Source organism: Balaenoptera physalus (assembly GCF_965194825.1).
Source record: "Balaenoptera physalus genome assembly, chromosome: 6".
NCBI classification, from domain to species: Eukaryota; Metazoa; Chordata; class Mammalia; order Artiodactyla; family Balaenopteridae; genus Balaenoptera; species Balaenoptera physalus.
Window position 1 is genome coordinate 81,015,404 of NC_138885.1, and position 26,122 is coordinate 81,041,525.

Sequence of the window (26,122 nt, forward strand, 5' to 3'; positions counted from 1 at the left end):
GGTTATACCTTTCTAAGAATTTGTTCATTTCTTCCAGGTTGTCCATTTTATTGGCATAGTGTTGCTGTAGTAGTCTCTTAGGATGCTTTGTATTTCTGTGGTGTCTGTTGTAACTTCTCCTTTTTCATTTCTAATTTTATTGATTTGAGTCCTCTCCCTCTTTTTCTTGATGAGTCTGGCTAATGGTTTATCAATTTTGTTTATCTTCTCAAAGAACCAGCTTTTAGTTTTATTTATCTTTGCTATTGTTTTCTTTGTTTCTATTTCATTTACTTCTGCTCTGATCTTTATGATTTCTTTCCTTCTGCTAACTTTGGGTTTTGTTTGTTCTTCTTTCTCTAGTTCCTTTAGATGTAAGGTTAGATTGTTTACTTGAGATTTTTCTTGTTTCTCGAGGTAGGCTTGTATAGCTATAAACTTCCCTCTTAGAACTGCTTTTGCTGCATCCCATAGGTTTTGGATCGTCGTGTTTTCATTGCCATTTGTCTCTAGGTATTTTTTGATTCCCTCTTTGATTTCTTCAGTGATCTCTTGGTTATTTAGTAACGTATTGTTTTTCCCCCATGTGTTTGTGTTTTTCACGTTTTTATTCCTGTAATTCATTTGTAATCTCATAGCATTGTGGTCAGAAAAGATGTTTGATATGATTTCAATTTTCTAAAATTTACTGAGGCTTGATTTCTGACCTACGATGCGATCTATCCTGGAGACTGTTCCCTGTGCACTTGAGAAGAAAGTGTAATCTGCTGTTTTTGGACGGAATGTCCTATAAATATCAATTAAATCTATCTTGTCTATTGTGTCACTTAAAGGTTCTGTTTCCTTATTTATTTTCATTTTGGATGATCTGTCCATTGGTGTAAGTGAGGTGTTAAAGTCCCCTACTATTATTGTGTTACTGTCGATTTCCTCTTTTATAATTCTTAGCAGCTGACTTATGTATTGAGGTGCTCCTATGTTGGGTGCATATAGTTTTATAGTTGTTATACCTTCTTCTTGGATTGATCCCTTGATCATTATGTAGTGTCCTTCCTTGTCTCTTGTAACATTCTTTATTTTAAAGTCTATTTTATCTGATATGAGTATTGCTACTCCAGCTTTCTCTTGATTTCCATTGGCATGGAATATCTTTTTCCGTCCCCTCACTTTCAGTCTGTATGTGTCCCTAGGTCTGAAGTGGGTCTCTTGTAGACAGCATATATATGGGTCTTGTTTTTTGTATCCATTCAGCAAGCCTGTGTCTTTTGGTTGGAGCATTTAATCCATTCACGTTTAAGGTAATTATCGATATGTATGTTCCTACGACCATTTTCTTAATTGTTTTGGGTTTGTTTTTGTAGGTCCTTTTCTTCTCTTGTGTTTCCCACTTAGAGAAGTTCCTTTAGCATTTGTTGTAGAGCTGGTTTGGTGGTGCTGAATTCTCTTAGCTTTTGCTTGTCTGTAAAGCTTTTGATTTCTTCATTGAATCTGAATGAGATCCTTGCTGGGTAGAGTAATCTTGGTTGTAGCTTCTTCCCTTTCATCACTTTAAGTATGTCATGCCACTCCCTTCTGGCTTGTAGAGTTTCTGCTGAGAAATCAGCTGTTAACCTCATGGGAGTTCCCTTGTATGTTATTTGTCATTTTTCCCTTGCTGCTTTCAATAATTTTTCTTTGTCTTACATTTTGCCAATTTGATTATTATGTGTCTTGGCATGTTTCTCCTTGGGTTTGTCCTCTATGGGACTCTCTGCGCTTCCTGGACTTGGGTGGCTATTTCCCTTCCCATGTTAGGGAAGTTTTCTACTATAATCTCTTCAAATATTTTCTCGGGTCCTTTGTCTCTCTCTTCTCCTTCTGGGACCCCTAAAATGCAAATGTTGTTGTATTTAATGTTGTCCCAGAGGTCTCTTAGGCTGTCTTCATTTCTTTTCATTCTTTTTTCTTTATTCTGTTCAGCAGCAGTGAATTCCACCATTCTGTCTTCCAGGTCACTTTTCTGTTCTTCTGCCTCAGTTATTCTGCTATTGATTCCTTCTAGTGTAGTTTTCATTTCAGTTATTGTATTGTTCATCTCTGTTTGTTTGTTCTTTAATTCTTCTAGGTCTTTGTTAAACATTTCTTGCATCTTCTCGATCTTTGCCTCCTTCTTTTTCCGAGGTCCTGGATCATCTTCACTATCATTATTCTGAATCCTTTTTCTGGAAGGTTGCCTATCTCCACTTCACTTAGTTGTTTTTCTGGGGTTTTATCTTGTTCCTTCATCAGGTACATAGCCCTCTGCCTTTTCATCTTGTCTATCTTTCTGTGAATGTGGTTTTTGTTCCACAGGCTGCAGGATTATAGTTCTTCTTGCTTTTGCTGTCTGCCCTCTTGGCAGGCGGATTCTTAACCACTGCACCGCCAGGGAAGTCCCATAGGGTGTAGTTTCTGAGAGCACTCAGAAAACAAATGTCCTGCACACAAGTCTGCTTTAATGCCATTTCCTTGGAAAATTGACCCGTATATCATTGGTGCCAGAGGTAGTCAAGAAAGCCTATGCTAAAATGGAGTTTTTAAGCTGGATTCCCCCCTGGCCAGCTGGCGATAGATAGGGTATGGATTTCTCTTGGCATGCTGTAGTGATGCAGTAGTAAATATTGTCTCCAGTAGTGAACTCAGATAGGGTACAAGTGTAAGAGAATGGGCTATGGGTGCAATAGCTCAGGCATTTGAGAAGGTTTAGGGGATGTAACAATTACAAAGTTAATGGAACTGCATGGGTCTTGTCGAGTGAATCCATTGGAGAAAGATGCTGAAAGGCTGATGGTAATTAATCATCAATATAAATCTTCTTAGCAGCATTTAAAAATATTGTCATCTTCTACAACCAGAGGGAAGAAAAAGTTGAAGATTAGGCCCAGGACTTTATGATAAAGGTTTAAGTGCTCTTGAGAAGGTTGAATTCTAAAATGTGGAAAGTCTGCTATGCCATGGTCAGGGCCCTTGATTGGAGGGAACGGGACCTTGAAATTTGGCATTGGGATATCTTAAGAACTTTGAAATCTCTAATACCCTGAAGCCTCTGGGCCTACAGAAGTGGTCCTTCCCACCATTAACAGCTTATACTTCTCTCTTGCTTAAAGATGAAACAAAGGCCTCTACTTTACCAGACAACATATGCCACTACCACCACCACCACCACCACCTGCTCCTCCCCTGGCCACCAGACCAACAACTAGCATCAAGTCACAGAATAACTGCATTGAGGAAATGCTGTTTCTGATAAAAGAGTGAAGAGACTATACACCAAAAAATCTATAAGTCCTATACATCATGTAGAGGCAGAATCCAAGAAAGAATGTATGGGATTAGGTCCTGAAGGTACTGGATCAAGAGGGACAGGATATAAAGCTGGAGAATTTTAATGATTTGGAAGCACTCTCCCATAATACATATTTAACACCCTGATAAAGACCCTGGGAAATGTTGTTAACAGGGACAATAGTTCTTAGAAACTTGGAAAGAGCAATGGCACACACTAAGTGAAGTAGAAATGCTGGAACTGCCTGGGCAGATGGTAGAATAAAGCACAGAGAAGTGAACACAGTAGATTGGATATAATATGTATGGCTGGATAAGGCAATAGCTGACTATATTCTACAATATTCTCTACATTTCCAGAGGAGACGCTGCCTGTAAGTGATTAAGAATGGCCTAGTGAGAGGGTCTCACTTCTCCTGAATCAAGGCCCTGATTTTGGTACCATTGAGAAGCACTAAGGTGGTTGTCTTCTATGGGATAATAGTAGGGGATGCTATAAACCTGGGAATTTTAATTATAATGGGGATGACAGGATATCAAAATAACAGAGGCCAGATGGCAGTCCTTAATTGTCAAAAGAAAAGTGGGTGAAATATAATGAACTGCAAGTTTTTGAAATATTAGCAAGTATAGCCCGACTTTCAGAGAGCTGTGATGAGAATGAACAAAATAACGCTCCCCTCCAGGTTCAAGGTAGATGGACAGACAGCAAGAGAATTTCTCAATCTATACAATTAAAATCAATCAAGAGAAGATGACCAGGAGACTCTAATCTTTAAAAGGGTTTATTCATAGTACTTACCTTTTAGGATTGTGATGAACAAGAGATAAAGATATTTAGAAGAATGCTTGGCAGATAATAAGTGCTTGATAAATATTACCTGTTATTATAATGTGATTACTATTCCAAAGTCTATGATTCTCCATGCTGCTAAATGTTTTTATTATTTCTTAAATTCTGTATTAAAATAAGTAGGCAACAAATGTACTTTGGTTATGTAAGATGTTAACTTTAACAGAAGGTAGGTATAGGGTACAAGGGTACATGGGAACTTTAACAGAAGGTAGGTATAGGGTACAAGGGTACATGGGAACTCTCTTCTATTTTTACAACTTTTCTGTAAACTTAAATTTGTTTCAAAATAAAAAGTATAAAAATTACAAAGTAGGCAACCAGTATGTCATTCTCATTTAAAACGCATATTCAGTAAAGCATTTGAGAGAGTTGAAATACACATACTTACAGGAGCACCCTGTGGCCCAAGTCTCCCTCTCTCTCCTGGCATTCCTCTTGGGCCCTGCAGATGAGAGAGAAACATCTCTTGAAACATCTTACTTGAATTTCTAGGGTAGTTTGATTTCACTACTCAAATCAATCAAGACCCATTATAATTGACCTAAATAGATTTCACTTAACCTAGCTTTAATGGCCTAAATCTACAATAATCCTGATTTGATCACTGGGTACCGAAAAAGAATAAGGGTATTCAACAAATAAGAAAAACAATGTAACGCAGGAAGCCTTTTCTATTTGAAGGGGCAATTCTTATAGTGTGCTTGCCTTTCAGCTGATAATAAAGGATTATTTCACCAGCTAACATATGTGCTCTAGGTCTTTTTTTTTTTTCATTTAAACATTCTCTTAGTATTATCTAAAAAAGCAAAGAATTAAATTGATACGTACCATTGGACCCATGGCACCCATTGGACCAGTAGGGCCAGCTTCACCCTAAAGCAAAAATGAGATCATATTACAATATGGGAAACCTTCAATTGATATTCATATCATTCTGTTCCATGTGTGTGTTATTTTAAAGCTTTATTTTTCAAAGCGAGCATTTGAAAGGTATACTTTCAATGAAGGACCTCAAAATTCTCCTGTAACACCTTTTCTCAAAATACAATGGAAATTTAGTTTCTACAGAAATAAGTCTAAAATAAAACTGGGGATTTACGCAAGATTGATAGAACTATCACACCTAGCCACATTAATTAGAATTAAAAAACTAATTATTTGTCTATGTCTGATAATACTTTAGGTCAAGTAAAATTTTACAAAGCTAAAATTGACTGTAATATTCCTTTAAGATCTCTTATAGGAAGCTTAGAAATGACAAATTTAAAGCCAAATGCTTTTTCACATATGTATTTCATCGTACTTTCTACTAAAAAGTCATCTGCACTTCCTGAATGTCCTCTTTCCCTCTAGAAGCATAAATAAATTTGGGAAAGAAATGATGGCCAAGAGGCCCTAGAATTAAAAGGGTACTAAATAATGGGACTAATGAACCATCTAAACCTCTCAGATATTTTTAAAGAAGAAAAAAGAGTAAATGTGTTTTAGAGGGTGGATTCATAGTGCATCTTTATATAAAGATAACAGCCATCCTACATTGGTAGAAACCCAGTGCCATGGTGGCTGTTCTTGGTGGCAAAATTAAGTCATGTTGTGTATCCTGCTAAATCTATTGCCACTCATCCATGAAAGATTATATTTATCTATTAAATTTATCTACTTAACTATTCATTTTTTATACTCCTCTTTCCTCCAGAACTATTTAAGGTGGTCCTGAAAAAAATTTTAGACTTGAAGCAGAACAGAAATGCTATAGTGGGGTTGTATTGAGATACTATACAATTACCTTGGAACCGATTGCTCCAAGTTCACCTTTAGGGCCTTCAAGACCTTTGTGTCCCTGAGAAGAAAAATATAAATTTGTATTTTATTGCTTTTTTGAGCCTCAGAAATGTAAAAGAAGAACCAAAAATAAGCTTACAGAAAGTACTTTATGAAAACAGATCTCAGATTTACAGTTGTTACTCAAAATGTTTCCAAATTCTCAACCTTCTTTGAAAGTCTATTCAAAGAAAATTAAAGTAGGGTTTCCCTCTTTAAATAACGTTTTCAATGTGCAATGTTCTCACCTTTCAAATTTTTGTGACTTCATAGAAATTTATTTTATAGCAACAAATAAAAAACCTATGGTGGCCTTAGAGAAAACAAATAATTATAGAATTTATATAGTTATAAAATATGGTTTATATCCAGGAGTGATGTTCAAAATATTTAATAACTAGTATAGGAGCAAGCATTCTAATTATAAGCTCAACCACTCAAAACAGAGGCCAGTCAATGTACACTGAGTGAATATCAACCATGCTTTCAGATAGATAGATAGATATGTAATTTCTATATATGTATGTAACATAATAGTTGCATATTAATTATCCTGAGTTATAAAGAGAGAAGCATTCTATAGACTTCCATGTCTGAGTTGGGCTGAGTTGGCTAGGCACCCCCTGTGATCTAGTGCACTTTTTAGTATTGTGTCGTTTATTCCACTATATAGTAATTGCCTGTTTTCTTAACTGAATCTCATTAGCCTGAAGCTGAGAGTCATGGACATTTCTCATTTATCACTGTTTTTTCTTTTATAGCACAGTATTCATAGTATTCGCAGTATTACATAGTAAGAACTCAAAATACATTTGTTTATAGAATCAAATGAAATGTAAAACAAAGCATTGTGATTTTGGTAATTGCAGATGACTACTACAACCACAGCCAGTTAAGGGCAATTGACAAATGGAATTGTAAAGATTTTGAAGGTAATGCTCCCCAGACCCTACTCTATAAGCCACAGTATCTAAAAGGATTACAGAGGATTGAACTTACTCGGTGACCCTTCAGGCCTGGAAGACCAGGAGCCCCAGGAAATCCTCGAGCTCCCTGTTGAGGATAAAAAAAAAAACAGATAAGGCATTTCAGAGTCATTAACTGCATAATACACTTTTTTTTCCAAAAAATATCTGGTACATAGTTTTTCACTACCAAACCTAAGGAAAAAAAGGAGAAGTATATTTTTACCTGTCAAAATACATCTAGGTGATCAAAAATTAGCAAGGCAAATGGAAACATGTCTTACACAGAGACACGGATTAATGCCAGGTATTGATTTGATGACATTTTAAAATTTTCAAATTATATCACTGTATTATAATTAATAAAGAATAAACAACAAGAAAATAAACCTGAGTCAACCTGCTCAGTGTCTGAATCAAGTAGCTCAAGGTACAGGAAAAAAATCCGAAGAACTTAAGGAAAACTATGTTTTCCCGCCTTTATATTGTGTTTTATTTGTGGTAGAAGAATAAATGTATGTGTAGCAAACCAATATGATTTATTTTTTCTGAACTTCTAAGTATTAGCAGCAGAATATGATTAGAAAGATTATATTAAAATGTGATCAGAAATTTTTTTAAATAAAATGTTCAGAAGAAGCTTGTGGATTTGTGATTGTTTAAAAAACTGAGAAAATGAAATATCCAACAGAAAAGAAAGTCAAGAAATACGAAGAGAATGGGTTGGTTCCTTGACTCAGTTTCTTCATTTCTGTTAATTCTATGCATCCTTCACCTAAGCATATCAAATAAAAAAAAAATAGAAATCAAACACTAAATAAAATCCAAACGGCATGACTATTTTGAAATGATGCTTGAAACTTTTTACTCATACCCTCTTAAAATAGATAACGACCCCGTGACTTAATTATTCACTTATTCTGGTTGACTACATTAATTAGGTTTTGAACTGAATGCTATTAATACTGCCACCAGTAGACTGAGCACCTTGATAGCACAGACTGATGCTATCAAATATTATCAATTATTATTATTAATCTGCATATCCCTGGCACTTAGCCTTATGCCTTAGTAGTGGGCATTCAAGAATAAGCATTGACTAAACAACTGAATGAAGAAATGGTTTAACATTCATCATCTTTTTCATCTTCTTGACATTCATGGTGCTTTTCCTAAATCTTTCTTAAGGAACTTCTCTTGTACTAGCACAATCTAACAAGCAAAATCCTTCTGTTCTGTATTATCATAGACTTAAAGTTAATTGAATGAATAAATAACTCAATAAATGAAATTTGTATGATAAAAGCAAAGCAATAATTCCTCTGCGACCTCTTCCAGGGAAAATGTTTCTGTAGTGTTTTCTAGGGGGTTATCATAGTAAGGGCACATCAAACCATGCTCTCTGAACAAATAAAGTTCCACTAATTCTTCTGTTTACACAGCCTGACTTAGGAATTCGTTCACTTCAAAAACTCCCTTTAAGTTTTTCCACTGGAATGCTCCCCTTTACTGAGATTCGTCTCCCCTCCATCCTGAGCAGAAACTCAGTATACATCCATCTAAGCCTATAGGGGAATTTCTGAGCTATGTTATTTCAAATAATTAGTTAACTTTTGAGTTTTTGTGGTCTGCAAGGGAATTCTCATATGATTACATATCTTTAATATAACAAGAAAATAAACCAGATGTACTAGCGCTCATAAAATTTTTCTCATTCTGCTGACCCAAGACTGTCATCACACCCCAATCACACATCGTTGCATTGCACTCACAGAGTGCATCTGTGACATGTTGGCAGGGCACGTTTCCTCCCCGTGGAGGGCCTACGCTGTGAATAGGTGCAAGAGAGTAGCAGGGCAGGAGGTTCAAGCCTGGATTGGCTCACGTGGACATCCGTGCTAATGACTAAACCACATGTCTTTGTCTGCATGGACTTTTCAGGCTGATGGGGGAGGAAAGGAAAGAGAGAGCGGGGAACTGGGGAACTGGTTTTGTGTTTGAAACGAAAGAATCCTTACAGCGCTGTAAATTCCCTTAAAAGATCAGCATTTATTTGTTTAAAAAAATCCTAGCATTGAACCTCATCAATTTTCAGGAAGTAAAGGGAGAATAATTCAGTATTGTTGGATGTATTGGGTGGCAGAAACATTAGGATATTATCGGAAATATAATAAGTAGGAGGCCAAATCAGTTTAGGGGATTTGGGACAAGGAAAAAGTTTAAGAGCAGGAATGTTAGAACATTTTTGCTTGCTTATCATTTTCTAATTTTCCCCATTGCCTGTGTAGTGCATCCTAGGGGAGGGCCTATCAAAGTAATATGAGTGAAGAAAGAAAGGTGGGGTCAGAGTGTGGCCAAGTGGCCCAGGTCTCGAATTCTGGTGGAACCAGTTGCCAGGGACTTCTCCCTGTAGTAAGCCAAGCGGGAAGAAAATAGCTGTATTAGCAGAGCTGGTGATCAGTACACCTTGTCATAAGATTTTAGGGGCCAGGACATCAATCAAGAATTTCAGTCAACAACAGGGTTTGGGGAAGCAGCCAAACAGGAATGTTGTCCACAATTTATTGTTCTAGGATATAAAAAACAAATCAATAAACTCTTTAAAGCAGTTGTTTTCAACATATGAATAATACAAAATTAAAAATACTAAAAATATCTTTAAAAGATAAATGGGATTGATATGTTGTGAAATTTAAGTAAGTCAAGCTGGTGACTTAAATGAAAATTTGATACTCATTTTGGAAAGAATCCATGTTAGGTTATGATATAATTTTCTAGCTCTAGGAGGGTCATTCATATGGTGCCAATGCAAAGCAGGCAATTGGAATTAGCTATCACCCTGGCAAACCATCCTGTTTCAGAATGACAGAAGAGAACATATCTTGGTGACAGTGCCTAATGCATGCGCAGGCAATGAATTGCGAGTTAATTTTAAATGTTCTTTATTTTTTGAAGTTTGTCTTTACATTGTTGTATTGATCAGTATAAACTTACCGGAGATCCTGCAAATCCTACTTCACCAGCTTTTCCATTTCTACCAGGCTCACCCTTTATGGAAAAAAAGCAAAGTAGAGGGAAGCAAAGAGGAATTAAAATGTTCTCTCCTGAGACTAAATGACAAATCAATTGCAGATAAAAAGTCTTACTTAGAAAGCTTACGCCCAATGCTCTAAGCAGTGTTAAGAACACAGCTCTATTCCTGATGGCAATCCATTAGAGCAAGACAGTTTGTGGAGATTTCACTCATTTATCAGAAGAAGAAATAAATATAAATTATACTGGTCTCACCTAGCTCACCATTTTATGAACATCAAAATTTACACACACACACATGCTATGAAATTCTACATCAACATGTAGCACTGAATTAAATAAATAGTGCTTCTTACAATGATATGTGTCATTTCTTTCTTGTGATGAAAAAAAATTTAAGAACTACCAGAGATATTTTCTTTATGGCCAAATTCATTGTAATCCACTTAAATAGATCTCATGATACACAAAGAGAAAATATTTTCTTGGTTTAATGTCACACAGACGTTGATGGTTTACCCATAATTTTATCCTCAACTTTGGTACAACTAGCAAAAGAATCCAGAAAAGCAAATCTGTTGTTACATCCTGTTCTTTGATCTTTGATCAAAGAACAGGGTGTTCTTTGTTCTTTGATCACATGTTCTTAATGTTAAAATCTGAAGTTTAGCCATAACTTTAATTAAAAATTCAATTAAAGAAATGAAGCATTTCTTCAAATGCTCAAAATTTCTTCAGTGCTCAAAATGAAGCATTTTGAGCACTGGAGAGCAATATTGACACTATTTTACTAACACTTTTTAAAAAATCCATTTAATGAGGGCCTCACAATGATGTTTCGGGATCAAAGCAATGTATTTTTCCTTAAGATCACTTCAAAAGCTCTACTACCAAAGGTTGTTGCTATTGTAACAATTCTAGTATCTCACGGAGAAATCATAATGGAAAACCTGAAGAATGCAGGCAAGGATACAGTACCTAATAATATAATACCATCAAAATTAAGAGCACTTTTAAATTTTGTAAAATTCCATTCTGACTTCTCCAGTTTTTAGTGACTTTAATGACAGAAATGGAGGAAATGAAATGGGAACCAATGAATAACATTCATGTTAACACTGTAGCTCCTTCTTAGCCTCTTTCGAAATTTCAAAGCAAAATGAAGAAAGGTAGCTTACATCTTCACCAGGTTTTCCAGGAGGGCCCTCTGGTCCACGTGTGCCAAGTGGACCCTAATAACAAAATGAAACAACACAAAAGGAAAAAAAAGAATATTTACCTATATTTACCCATACCCATCAATGATATAATCCAAAATATGGCTGCAATAAATGAAAATTATCATAGAAAATAACTTTATTAATATTCTGAATTTTATGTTGTATCTGTCAGATTATGTGCTCAACAGGAAAAAAGTTCACAAATGCAAGTATCTTAGCACTTTCTGCTGACCACATTCAAAGCCTCTGAATTTAAATACTCTGCCAAAAGAAACGTAGAGCTTAAGCACAGTCCATAACAGGCGGCTCCTGAACTGGACTGGAATTTCTTGTCACATTAGGAAAGAGCTGGTAATATAAATAACTCATGACATCATTGTAATGGTGGACCCATATTTAACTGGGTCTACATGCTTACTTGACATTTACCATTGGTCCAGGGTCACCAGGCTCACCAGGAGGTCCTGTAGGGCCAGTACCACCCTAAAATTGAAAATAAATTATATATCTATATATAATTTATGTATAATATGTAAGTTATATAAACAAACCAAAGAAAAACATAATACTAAATCCCACACGCTCTGCAGTATAATGCAATTGCTCAAAATGCTGGCTCTACCACTTTCCACCTGTGTGACTTTGAGTGAGTTACTTAATCTCTCTATACCTCAATTCCTAATCTGTGAAATGAGAATAATATGGTGCCTACTTCATTAGGCTGCTATAGCTCTTCAGATAACTAATGCATGTTAAGAACCTAGAATAGTGCTGGCACAGAGTGAGTGTTCAATAATGGTAGTTATCTCCCTCTTCTCCTTCTTCTTCTTCATCAACTACAGTTGCCATTCACAATGGCAATAATATAAAATAGCTTGAAGTAAAAGTCCACAACATGATAATGAAAATACGGTATCTTTGATTGAGCTAAGAATTCTTTTCTTTCTCTCTTTTGAAAAAATCATTTACTACTGCCCGTCAAATTGCTACAAACATTAAAATAGCTCTACATCACTATTTTATTGGTATTTGATAGGCAATAGAAAGAAAGTACAGTATTATATTCTTTTTAAAGGTTCGATGGAGTGATCATCTTCACTGTTATTTTTAATAATACCACATGGTGATGTCCTATGATCTGATTTCAGAGCTCCAGAGTTGGCACATAACTAATTATGAGAATTTTCACCATGACATGAGATAATGATGTGTTATTTCAGAAGCACAGGCACATAAAAATTCTTTGTATTGGAGATCAGTAACATAATGAAACCAGATAATAAAACTTTAACATCATGAAGAATCTATGAAAAACATACTGCATATATTTCTGTGAATGAAAATTAACTGAATACATCCCATTCAGTGAGCATTAAAATATGCAATTCAAAGGTCAACCAAAAGCAGTCATGTCACAAAGACCTTATTTATAAATTTTTCTTTTATTGCTACAGTATGTAATTTAATTATAAAAAGACTTACCTGCTGTCCTTGTAAACCTTGAGGTCCCCTTGGGCCAACAGGACCCTTAGAAACAAATGAGAAGAAAAGTTGCATAGTGTTCATGACAATTAGTTGAAACGTTTCAAAAATGTTAAATCAGTGGGGCTTCCCTGGTGGCGCAGTGGTTGAGAATCTGCCTGCCAGTGCAGGGGACACGGGTTCAAGCCCTGGTCTGGGAGGATCCCACATGCCGCGGAGCAACTAGGCCCGTGAGCCACAACTACTGAACCTGCGCGTCTGGAGCCTGTGCTCCGCAACAAGAGAGGCCGCGATAGTGAGAGGCCCGCGCACCGCGATGAAGAGTGGCCCCCGCTCGCCGCAACTAGAGAAAGCCCTCGCAAAGAAACAAAGACCCAACACAGCTAAAAATAAATTAATTAATTTAAAAAAAAACAAAAACAAACAAAAAAAAACTAGAAACAGGACGTCTATAAGGTGATCCTTTAAAAAAAAAAAATGTTGAATCAGCTTTAGAATCTGGAAAAGTAAAGCTCTGACAGTGAAAAGGTGATGACGTTGTCCTTCTGTACTTACCTGGAATACAGCTAAATTCAAAAAGATTAAAGCTTGGGCAACATTTGGGATGATTTTACACACACCCTCAGTGCCATACAAAGAAATAAAGAATGTGCCTATACACACCCAATGTCTTTGGGACAAGAACACTTGAATTGCTTAAGGGTGGTTCTATTAAAGCAGAACATCCAACAAAGAAAAACCTTGGCAAACATAAAGTCGTTATCAAACTGTCTATTTAATTCTTCAGCTTCACAGCAGCTAACTCTTATAACTTAAAATGAGCAAGTTGAATTAAAGGCTTATGAAGCTATCAATAATAATGACTAGATTATTTTAAATGTAAGTTTAAAACAATCTGGGGCACTAAGTTTTTTGGGTTATTTCTTTCTTTCACAACATACACTTAAAGTATCCACACAGGCTTTCCCCATTTAACCATGAAATGATTACACTGAGGCTTAACCAAAGGAAGAAAAGGAAAATGCAATTTTAAAAATTATTAATAAATGTCTATGTAATTTTTTAAAATGTCACACTTTAAAAGGTGAAAGCAATTAAATCAAAATCTAGTTTGTTCTTATGGCAAAAACTTAAATTTTTGTTTTGGATTGATCAGATATTTAGCTAGTAAGAAAATAAAAGCTTCATTTAAAAAAAAATAAACACATATGTAATTTCAACTTCAAACGGTTAAAAACTCATATATTTTAGAAAAATATCCCAAGTTAATCACTGAATGAAACCATACTGCTACTGACTTAGAATGTATATAAACAAACAATGTTTAAGTGACTTAAAATGTATACAATGTTTAAGTTACTTGCTGGCCTTAAGGATGGGTAGAAGGGGTGTTTATGCAGTCTGACTTTACATTGTCTGATATGTCATTAATCTGGGATGCCTTTGAATTATGTTATGAGCAAAAAAGCATGGAGAAGTTGTTTTGAAAAGTGTTAATTCACTCAATGAAATTGCACTGCTCCAAATACCAAGGTTAAAATACTTACCCAGAGAAAATGGGAATCTTTCTAGCTGCTGAAGAAATTCAAAAGAGAATGGGGATGGCCCAGTGCATAAATTTTAGAGTTGTTGGCATAAGGCAACCAGAGAGTATTAAGATAAATAGGAAATAATAAAAACTTAAAGTGGTAAAACTTCTCATTTCAAAATTTTGTCAAATAACTTTCTAACAATACCATAAAAGTTTTTTTTAATTTTTAAAAAGTACAGTTTTTGTTGAGGTGGTGGTGGTTATATGTTTTAAAATTCTTTATTTTCTTCAAATAGTAAGTGAAAAATACAGACAGCCCTTTATTAATGTAGACACATATTTTGCACAGTTATGAATGGAAAACCTTGGGCTTTGAACTGGTACACAGCAGGGTTTGATAAATAAATTGAATGAATGGATGGATGGATATGTTTTAAGAAGACACACATCACTTCTTAACTAGCCAACTCAAACCTCTCGGCACAATGGTTTTTCCAAAGTACTTTGATTATCAGTAAAATCTGAACTTACCACAGAGCCAGGCATCAGTCCTACTTGACTCCCGAGTCCAGACTTTTCATCCAACCCAGCCATCTGAGCTGAAAACGGCTGTAAAAGCAATGTGTTGACATTATTTCCACAGTAAAAGACATATATCAACATACTTTTTAAACTGAGAAGTGTACATTCTCTGGGATTCTTAAAGAATGGCTCTTCTGAGAATCATTTTAAACTTTTGATTTAAAGCAAGGAAAAAGGTTCAAGCTGTTTTTCATTGTATGTGTGTTTTCGATTGAACAATCTTCCTCTGGGTATTTTATTACTATGTTGCTCCAGAATAACTACTGCAATGGGCCAAATGTCTGATACTTGATAAAAGCATGGATCATTCTGATAAGTATTTAGCCAGTCTAATCGACTTCAGGTTCAAATCTCTTTATCTGATTTCCTCCCATGGTTAGAGCATGCCAAGCATCTGAACAAAACCTAAAAGTGCCTTTAAAACATTTGTCCTAAAGATTCCAGATTCCATTTCAGAATATTTTACTTATATGGTATTCTTTGTTTGTGGCCAACTTTAAACTGCACTTATATAAGTTGATTACAATTTTACAATCTTTTTAATGAGTCCCTGAATGTTCCAAAATTGGCAACAGTTTTACCTACTCTCTTTCATATCTAAAAATCTCTGGTAACCCAATTGACCAAAACTGCCCATACTCATTCCAGGAGTTCTATTAATTTCCAGATTTTAGTGGGAAAAGAATGTGCGTAATGTTTTAAAAATAAACTGGCAATTCCTTCTACAATGTGTTGAAAATCAAATGTAAAAATTGTTGTAAAAGAAAAATCATATTTCAGGGTTCCATAAGTTCCATTGTTGTGCTATGCAATCTACTCATAAATCCCGTCTCTGCCACTAAGAATTCAAAGAGTCAGGTATACAAAGACACTTTGTTTTATTTTACTTCCGGCAGGAAAATGATATTCAGGAAATAACCAGGTAGCATTTTTAGTGTCAACTCAGTGGCTCTTTCATATACATCATCCTGGATGTGTCAGCCTCCCTTGGTGTAGAGGACATGACACAGATTTTGTCAGCATTCTGAGCCTAGAGAACAAAGGACAAGGACATATTTCTCTTATCAATTCATAGTGGGAACAATATTAGTGGTCCTTCAGAATCAACAGAAAGTACAAAATTCCAATGACCAGAACTGACATTGAGAAATACAAATAATTTGAAGCAGCACTTTTAAAAAGTGCTACTTTGAATTTTCCAACAATTCCCTGTGGATTTCCTAGTTTTATTGTTATTCATAGCAGTATTGTGTTCACTTTAGCTTCTCTTGCAGTCAAGGGTCAACATCTGAACTAACACAATTTAAAATCATAACAATAAAGCAAAAACTTAACATTTTATCTAAAGATGATATTGAACAATGCACACATCTCACCCTGCTCAGGCCATCGGGTCCTGGGTGAGATGGATGTCCAGGAGGTCCGGGGGCACCCGGTTGACCAGGAACACCTGGTTCTCCATCGATTCCCTGAGGACCACGAGGACCCTGGAAAAATAAGGCAGTAGAAATTAGAACCTATTGCCAAATATGTACTTAGTAGAAAGCAAAAAGCAGACTTCTTGATGGAGATAAAGTGTTCATTATTTTTAAAAAAATAGCAATCCAGCCACCTACAGTAATTTCATCAGCTATTCCAACACTGCGGATTTCAGCCCTGGTCAGCCTCTACCATCGGGACACGGTACCTTCTGGGTAAGAATTTTACTCTTGATGTGTTAAATCCCCAGTAATGAGCCTTCTTGAAATAATTATAAGAGTGTATTCAGTTCATCAGTATTCTAGTATAAGCTTCCTTATTTGGTTGAGTTTTGCTGTTCAGGGTATCTAATCAACGATTTCTAAATTCACTTGTCTGTCTTAGATAGACTTAGACTGTGTATGTTCTTGCTTAACTTCCCCCCACTTAAAAAAAGAATGTGATGGATCCTTGATTGGGGTTTGTGGTTTTTCTCATCTTTCTAATTTTTTAATGCTTCACATAGTTCCTGGCTCATAGTAGACACTCAGTATATGCTTATTACATTTTCACATTTCAATCCTCTTTACTTTAGTACTTGAAGTCTGGCACACTTTATTTTCCCAACTACTCCCAAAGGTAGTCCAGACCAATGAGAAGTAGAGGGAAAGGCACGGGCACTCAGCCAAGTCTACTTCTCAGGGCAGTGCGCAGTGAGTTGCAGCTGCTGAATTCCACCCTCCTCCTAGCCCACATTCTGAAGGCAGGTTGGGGGACAGCTACGTCCTCAGTTCTGGAAATGTCCCGTCCCCAGACCTCATCATGCCCACAAGCCTTGTTAACTATTTTATGGCTTTTTAACCCTAGAGATTCTTAACAGGACCAAAGAAAGGAAAGGAAGGATGAAAAAACTCAATACACTTTTACTAGTTAGAAGCAGGGATCAAGAAAAATACGGTAAGTGAGTTAGAGTTTAATAGTAAAAGAATCTTCTCATGCCTAAGCATGAGGATATCTTCCAGCCCACAGTAAGCAAATATGAGCTGGTACAGCAGAGGGAATAAACGCAGGACAAGCAGAGGGGGCAGAGGGGGCAGTTTGCATATGATGGTTTGGGGGAGGGTGGCATAACAGCTATACAGAAATTTAATTAATATATTTTAATATATTCAAACACTCATGTTTGACATGTTTACTTCCTGGAGTAGTGGAATAATTAAGCAAATTTATGTGTTCAAATAGAAGTAGATAGCTTAGCCTGAGAAAACTCACATTTTGAAAACTAATTTCTCAGAAAGTTATTCTCATCCTTTAAAAATCAAACCCCTTCTGACTCCTAAACCACTAACCATTCACTGCACTCTTTTTTCATTTTACATAATGGAGGCTAATTTTTCATTGCTATCTAGGACTTCTGGATCATATGAATGTGACACCATGAGCTGGAAGTGTATATTGTCAGTGGTGGCATAGAAAACATAGTAGTCTGACCTACTCAGACTACTACATGTGGAAAACTCTTAATGTATTTTTAAAATGTGAAATTGTTCATTGATAACCAGGTTTGATTAATACAAAAAATGAGCTAAAACATTCTCTCTGCTTTGAAAGAGATTTCCAAAGCAAAACCAAAAACTACATTTAGTTCCAGAGCAAGTAGAGAGAGATTTGGGCAATATTAATCCTCAAAAACTTGTGTCCTTTCCCCAGCCCTCTGCGATTAAAAATCATGTTTCAAAGTCTGCTCTGAAGACAGTTCACTTTTTCATTGACTTCATGATGCATTCTGTGCCTCCATGGTATCTCCTCTAAATAGCCTACATGATTTACTTTTATACAAATTGAGATTAAAATTAATAAAAACTTGTGAAAATTATCCAAAATTAAGTGAACATAATAAGATTATAAGTGAAAATAAGAAAAAATATTATAATACATGATATTTTGCTGGTAAATATTTAAAACAAAATATAATTTTAGAATACATTAAAATATATATTTTCATATTTCCAAGTGTGCCGAATCACATAAGTTTTATATTAAGGTAAGTATTCTGTTTATAGTCATTCCTTCCCATCCCCCAGGATACTCCACTATCTCAGGCAGCAATCCACAATAAAAAGTACTTGTACATTGCCACTAGGTGGCAACATTTAAACATTCACAAATAGAAAGGAATAATAATGACCCCAAATTGTAAAGAACTTTATTCACTGATGGTTAGTAATATCACACACACACACACACACACACACACACAATGAAATGTTAGAGTTGGTAATAACTGGTATAGTCCCCATTTTACAGATGAGGGAAGAGACCTATAGAGGTTGCGTTTCATGCAATTAGAACTCATCACACCATTGACTGTCCACCTCCTGACAGGTTGCTAGTTTGCCACTATGAATTTACCAGGACAATACACTTAAAACTAAGGATATGTGATGAGAGACAGTCATGATCATTGGCTAGTAATGAGGGCTTCAAGAGAGTATCTCTATATCAGTAGTTCTCAATCTTAAGCAATTTGCTCCCCTCCCCCACTCCCCACTGCCAGGGGACATTTGGCAACACCAAGAGACGTTTTTATTTGTTCCAATTGTATGAGGGAGTGCGGCAGGTGTTTCTACTAGCATCTAGTGGGTAGAAATCAGGAATGCTGCCAAACATCCTACAATGTATAAGGAATGATCTGGCCCCAAACATCAGTGGTGTTTAGATTGAGAAACTCTGCTCTGCTTCACCAGCTTTTGTAGTGTTTGATGGTAATGAAGTAAGGGGAGAAAAATGGTATTTATGACTGCAGTACCAGCCTATATTGTGTCAGCCACAGCTTTTATCCAGGTAAGCGTCTCCTGCAAGTCTTGGGACCTGAGGCAAAACATTCTACCTGTAGGTATCTTATGACATCATGCCAGTATCTTGAAAACAGCCCTGGTGGGAGTATTTACACCAGGGAAATCAGCAAAAGCTACAGGCATATTCTTTTTTTTTAAACACCTTTATTGGAGTATAATTGCTCTACAATGGTGTGGTAGTTTCTGCTTTATAACAAAGTGCATCAGCCATACATAAACATATATCCCCATATCTCCTCCCTCTTACGTCTCCCTCCCACCCTCCCTATCCCACCCCTCTAGGTGGTCACAGAGCACCAAGCTGATCTCCCTGTGCTATGTGGCTGCTTCCCACTAGCTATCTATTTTACATTTGGTAGTATATATAAGTACATGCCACGCTCTCACTTTGTCCCAGATTACCCTTCCCCCTCCCTGTGTCCTCAAGTCCATTCTCTACATCTGCATCTTTATTCCTGTCTTGCCCCTAGGTTCTTCAGAACCTTTTTCTTTTCTTAAAAAATAAGTCAGTCATTAAACATTTACCATCACACCACTGCTTGCTAGGATTAAGAGAGGAACAGATTTCCTACTTGGGTATCTGCCAGGACTGTCTTGCTTGATTCCAGGTAAATAACGACTCCTCACAGTTTTTCACACACACACACACACAATTCACATTGATTGTCTCAGACTTAACCAAGATAGGAAATGGAGCCTATAACGCACTAAGTCGAGAAGAGAAGAGTAAGAGGAGTGAGGAGTAGATTCACTGAATCCGGACAGAAATTCTGGAATTCCAACAACTATTTCCACAGCAACTTCTACCTAGACTTAGGACTCAGTTTTATCAATTATTCTGGGCACAAGTACATTGATACACAGTGTTTTCTGCATGACCACCCACCCTCCACCCAACTAAAGTCATCTTCCACCTGTCTCTGTCATCCTAGACCCTGGACAGACATCTGAAGATCTACCAACAGCATTTAAGCTACCAACGCTGGTGAGGTAGCTCAGCAGAACAGCAATGAAGAATGGGCCATAAGGGAATCGGGACACAGCTTTGCTGCCCACCTACATGGCTATGAACTCCTTCCTTGGGGCCATTGTCATTTACCTGCATACCTGCAAATACCTTCCATAACTCCAGCTGCGGTTTGGAAACAGTACTGGCATCACCCTATACTTGGTGAAATGTGTAGAAGCAGAAAACAGTATCAAAGATGAAACCAGTGGCAAGAGTTCCTAGCGACATGATCTAAAATATGTTTTTTCCTTATTTGTATATTTAAGGTTGTTTGTTCCTTCCTTGCTCATCTATTTTTCCCATTTAGATATGGATAAATACATCTTTGGAAGGTTAAAAATCCATAGAGAGTTAAATTTTAGTAGATATCATTAGAAAATTAAGCAGCAGAAATTTTTCTGATTGTAACACGGATAATGACAGCAATACACAAATTCGCCTAGGTATTTAGTACATAAAGGACATAAGTTTTTGAGGGTGAGATATAAAAAAAGCAAAAGAATTGCTATAGTAGGACTTGGTAATAAGAGAAAACATTTGGCACGTATTACATAATAACCTCATGTCTTATCTCAAGAATATAGAGTTGATTATTTAAATTTAAAGATGTTCCCTTTGGTAATGAATTTGTTGATGTTTAAAATCACTCCTTTGATAGCTCCGCAGCAGCTGCTCAGTGAAAAAGGCAGTGTTACTTGGGAAATAAATTCATTATACAACCACTTGAAAGAAAATTTTGTCCTCTAATAATTTCTTGTTCCTTTATCCTATTTGGATATTCCTGCAGCAACCACAGATCACAGAACTTGGGTGTTTTATCTCAACAATGCATTCTTGGCATTGTTTACTCATGATTTACAACTTCTGAAAACAACATGAGGTACTCATTATGTTTCCTTAGATTCTACTTTATCTTAATTTGACCCCCTAAAGGACAAATAAATATCAGCTGTGTTATCTAAGAAGATGTTAGGTAATTATTAGCATGTGATGCTTTCCTCTGAATCAGGATCGATACGCAATTACCTCATGACCTGAATTCTATGTCACGTTTAATAGAAGTGAGAAAGGAACGGTGCCACTGGCTCTTTGCTGCATCCAGGGAGCTTGGTGTAGACGGGCTTATGCGGTACACAGCACAATTCGCAAAAAGGGAACTCCACTGCCAACTTACAGGTTTTCCTTTTGGGCCTCTCTCTCCTCTTGGTCCCTGTGATCCTGGAGGTCCCTAAAACAGAAAACAGTGGTTATGCCTGCAAAACACATATACTTTAGACATTTTTGTTTTAAAGGTTTACCGATATAAGAAAATTGGAAAACAGAGATATCACACTTTTTAAAAATTTAATTCAGTTGAAGACTACAGGAAATAAACCCATGTGCATATAAAAGCTCTGTGTGCATAGAAAGGCTGTTTTTTTTAGCACTGAAGCTTAAAGACTTGAAAAGAAGTGTAAAAACGTGGTGCCCAATGAGCTGTATATATTAGTTTGAACAATAACAGTAAATTTGTAAGGACTATTTTTTTGCTGTCTTGTCTCAGACACAAAAACTGACGATTCAGATTTGAGAACTACAAAATCGTACAAACTCCAGATTTCCAATTTTCTGACGGATGTATGAGTTCATATTGGTACATGATATCCCAAACTGTTCATCACTATTCAAGTTGCTGATGAAAGCAGTGGAAAGAAAGGTCTCTTATTCTACTGTTAATTTGTGTGCCTTCAAGTATCTAGTATCTTTTTTTTTTTAACTTGATTTAGAATATTGCATCATCTCCATCGTATATTTAAAACCCACTGAGAATTTTCCAAATGGTAATTGCAGTTATTTCTCCATTAAAATAACAAATGATTGGGACTTTCCTGGTGGTCCAGTGGTTAAGAATCCGCCTTCCAGTGCAGGGGGTCGGAGAACTAAGATCACACATGCAGCGGGGCAACTAAGCCCGCGTGCTCTAGAGCCCGTGAGCCACAACTAGAGAGCCCGCACGCCACAACTAGAGTGAAGCCCACGCACCGCAATAAAGAGCCTGCGCGCTGCAACGAAGGATCCCACATGCCACAGCTAAGACCCGATGCAGCCAAATAAATAAATATATATTTTTTTAAATAACAAATTATTATATTTCAAAAGTGGCATTTTGTGCTGATATCTTAACCTTTTTTTTCCAGAAAATGGCAGTTGCCAGGAGAATTTTATTTCTCTTCAAAAGAGTTTCAATCGGGCTTCCCTGGTGGCGCAGTGGTTGAGAGTCTGCCTGCCAATGCGGGGGACACGGGTTCGAGCCCTGGTCTGGGAAGATCCCACATGGCGCAGAGAAACTAGGCCCGTGAGCCACAATTGCTGAGCCTACGCGTCTGGAGCCTGTGCTCCGCAGCGGGAGAGGCCGCGATAATGAGACGCCCACGCACCACGATGAAGAGTGGCCCCCACTTGCCGCAACTAGAGAGAAAGCCCTCGTACAGAAACGAAGACCCAACACAGCCATCAATAAATAAATAAATAAAATTAAATAAATATTTTTTAAAAAAAGTTTCAATCGAGTTATAAAAGTTAGACTGTTCATTTACTCAAGTCAACATACAGTATTGTTTAAAAGCAAAAGCTTCAGAAGGACTATAGCAGGTCTGTTAAAGCGTATCAGTATTTCACTTATGTTAATGTGTTTTAAAATTTACAGGAATTGTGTGTGCGTGTCTGTCTTATCCATCTGGTTACCTGTGAACGCTACCACTAATCCAAACCTGAAATCAATAGTCTTTTACGCTAAACCAGAAATATGCTATCTGATGCATAATTTCTCAAACTCTAATGCAATATGTGATTTAATTTTATAGTAACAGATGAAATTAACAGTTTGTTTCACTAAACAGATAAAAGGAGTCTACCCTTAATCATTGTCAAACAACAGACTAATATGCCCTAATTTCAATGAGTACAGTTAACCTAATTAGGGTTCATCAATATCATTCACTGCTGCAAAGGAATTCTTAAACTTGAGGATGTTTCAAAACAAAATGTTTCAAGAAATCAAGCATCATTATTTTATAGTCTATTGTCTTTTCATAGATATAATATCCATAAAGATTCAGTATCTCAAAGAACTTAACAGTACCATGAATATTGGAGGAAACTACTTACTGAGGGTCCTGGACGTCCACGTATGCCTGTTACCTAAATGATAAACAAGATAATATGTAAAGAAAAAGTTTCTAAGGAGTTTTCGAAAACTTAATAGTCTAACAAATAAGAATAACAACAAAAGCCCAGTGAATTCTTTTAGAACAAATAGATGTTGACAGTTGATGCCCATTTCCTCCTTGCCTATAAAGCTAAGACATTATCTAATTTAAACTCTAATATAGGGAGGCAGTACTGGTATAGTGATTGAGAGCACCAATGCTGGAGCCAAGAGGGCTGGGTTCAAATCCTAACTCCATCCCTTCCCTTACCAGTTGTATGACCTTGGACTAATTAATTACTGTCTCTGTACTTAAGGTTCCTCTTCTGTAAAATGGTGATACTGATTACGAAATTACCTCCCTCTCAGAGTTGTTGTGAAGACAAACAAATAAATATTTGGAAAGCCCTTAAAACAGTACCTTAGACATTGTGTTTTTAAATGAAAGAAAACAATATGAATGGTTTACTTTTTAGGGAATCTTTGTTAAAGACAAGCCAATTTAAAAGCAAAGCAAACATGCAAATATTGTCAAATAAATCAACATGTTATATTTTTGTGTTGACAAAATGATGATAACTCCTTTAAAATCTAGGAGAGTGGTGAAGAACTTTCATCCTCTTTAATGATATACTTTTTGATCATCTACAAGTCTAAATAACTCTTAAGAACTCTTATACACTATGAATTTAAATCAGGATAATGGCATAACGTATTTCCAGAAGTGTGGCACAGTAAATCATGCCTTTCCATTTGGATTATATGGCTATTTATACTATAAAAAATGTACATCTTAACTATCACTTTATATTCACATACATTATATTTAATTTTGTAAAATCCTGATTTACACCTTTAGTCATGCAACAATAAAAGTCAGGAAATTGTGAAAAATAAACATGAAATATTGTATTAAAGAATTGATCTATTTTGGTTTGCTTCTTTTATACTAAAAACTTGGTTATAAAATAAATTCCCTGTTTTTGAAAGTATGTATATAAGCAATAATATATCAATACAACAAGGCTGTAACTAAGTTTATCAATGGTACATGAAAGCAGTATATACATATATACTTACAACAGGCACTAACCCTGGTTCTCCTTTTTGTCCCTATGAAACAAAATAAAAGTTCAATTAGCAAAATATAGTGGCTTGTTGAGCATTAACATGTCATATTAGAATATTCCATGTAAACACTGGAAATTTCTGTGTAAGAAAGGTAAAAAAATAAATAGAGAAAAAAAGTTAACAATCAATCTTTAAAATATTTAGTCAGACATTATTCATGAAAAAAACACTACTTATCTCAAAGACATGAAAAGAAAATTAATCCAGTGTGTGAAATGTGTAAAGTTGTTTCCCTTCAGTTTTTACAGTAATCAAGCCCAAAGAGAAAATCCAGAAATGTGGACATATTTGAATTTTCACACTCATATTACATGCCACCTAGCTTTTAGTAACCTATCAGATGCCATTCCTGAAACACCTGCCATCCCTTTTTTTTTAACTCATGGAAGAATATGAGAAATAACAAGAGATGTATGGCTGTCTTTTAAGAAAAAAAAAAAGGAAAGAAAAGAAAGGACATAATAATATTAGTCAGGTAATTCTCAATATCTGTGGAAAATCTAGAAAAAACATTAACTGAACAGGAAAGTAAAAAATAACACAAGAAACTATCATAACTTAAATAAAGTCGGGAAGTTTAATTTTCTCTTATAATAGATGTAGATAACACAACAGATACAGATGGAATTTCTTTTGATTCTTAGAACTTTAGATTATCAAAACTGCATTCTTATAGCATGATGTCAAGTATATAGTTTAAATAATATTGGATGAATTGTATCTTTATATACCTCTACTGTATCACGTACTTGCTTGTATTATTTATTTCAGAATTTGTCTTCCAACAGATTTTGGTCTCCCCAAGGTCATGATTATGTCTACTTTATATTCTCAGCTGGACACACAGACGTTTTCAATAAATTAATTAATATATTAATTTTCATTAATACACTATGAAAAATGTTTTTTCCTAGGCAATTACAGAGAATGAATGCATTGAGGATTACATCCAAACTATAGAAAATGCAACGATAATGAATTCTCTTTTATTAAATTTCTCCTTTTACATATACTGTTCTTATATCTGATTATATAAAGAACATGAGTTCATAGTAGGGAATTGTTAAATAGAGGAAACAGAGAGATAAACTAAATATCATACTCATGCCCAGGAGATAATCACTGTTAACATTCTGGTAATCTTAGTTTTCCATCATGTACCTGAGCTTGGTTTACCTAATCAATGCCTCAGTATTTTACTCTTAGATTTTGTCTTCATTTAAAACATTATTTTACAATCTTGACAGTCTTAATGGCGGACTCAATGAAAGAACAGTACCCTGATCATACTTGCTGATTCTAATGCTGAGACAGCTAATACTCATGAAGTCAGGAATAAACTGAGAATTCAGAAGTATTGCAAATGCATTGCAGCTCTATTTACAATAGCCAGGACATGGAAGCAACCTAAGTGTCCATCAACAGATAAATGGATAAAGAAGATGTGGCACATATATACAATGGAATATTACTCAGCCATAAAAAGAAACGAAATTGAGTTATTTCTAATGAGGTGGATGGACCTAGAGTCTGTCATACAGAGTGAAGTCAGAAAGAGAAAAACAAGTACTGTATGCTAATACATATATATGGAATCTAAAAAAAAAAAAAAATGGTTATGAAGAACCTAGGGGCAGGACAGGAATAAAGATGCAGACATAGAGAATGGACTTGAGGACACTGGGAGGGGAAAGGGTAAGCTGGGAT

The 26,122-nt window shown here is 35.9% G+C and overlaps 1 protein-coding gene across 1 annotated transcript in view; it reads right to left on the minus strand.

Annotated features, from left to right (window-relative positions):
• COL5A2 (collagen type V alpha 2 chain) overlaps positions 1-26,122 on the minus strand; it is a 142,575-nt gene that overhangs the window by 43,057 nt on the left and 73,396 nt on the right. Inside the window, exons 4-16 of the mRNA XM_082466954.1 lie at positions 24,365-24,397; positions 23,245-23,277; positions 21,272-21,325; positions 16,149-16,259; positions 14,722-14,799; positions 12,660-12,704; positions 11,607-11,660; positions 11,136-11,189; positions 9,919-9,972; positions 6,959-7,012; positions 5,925-5,978; positions 4,967-5,011; positions 4,527-4,580 (exon numbers count right to left, since the gene is read on the minus strand). Coding sequence (XP_082323080.1) covers positions 4,527-4,580; positions 4,967-5,011; positions 5,925-5,978; positions 6,959-7,012; positions 9,919-9,972; positions 11,136-11,189; positions 11,607-11,660; positions 12,660-12,704; positions 14,722-14,799; positions 16,149-16,259; positions 21,272-21,325; positions 23,245-23,277; positions 24,365-24,397 — 723 coding nt within the window. The remainder of the gene's footprint in view (positions 1-4,526; positions 4,581-4,966; positions 5,012-5,924; positions 5,979-6,958; positions 7,013-9,918; positions 9,973-11,135; positions 11,190-11,606; positions 11,661-12,659; positions 12,705-14,721; positions 14,800-16,148; positions 16,260-21,271; positions 21,326-23,244; positions 23,278-24,364; positions 24,398-26,122) is intronic.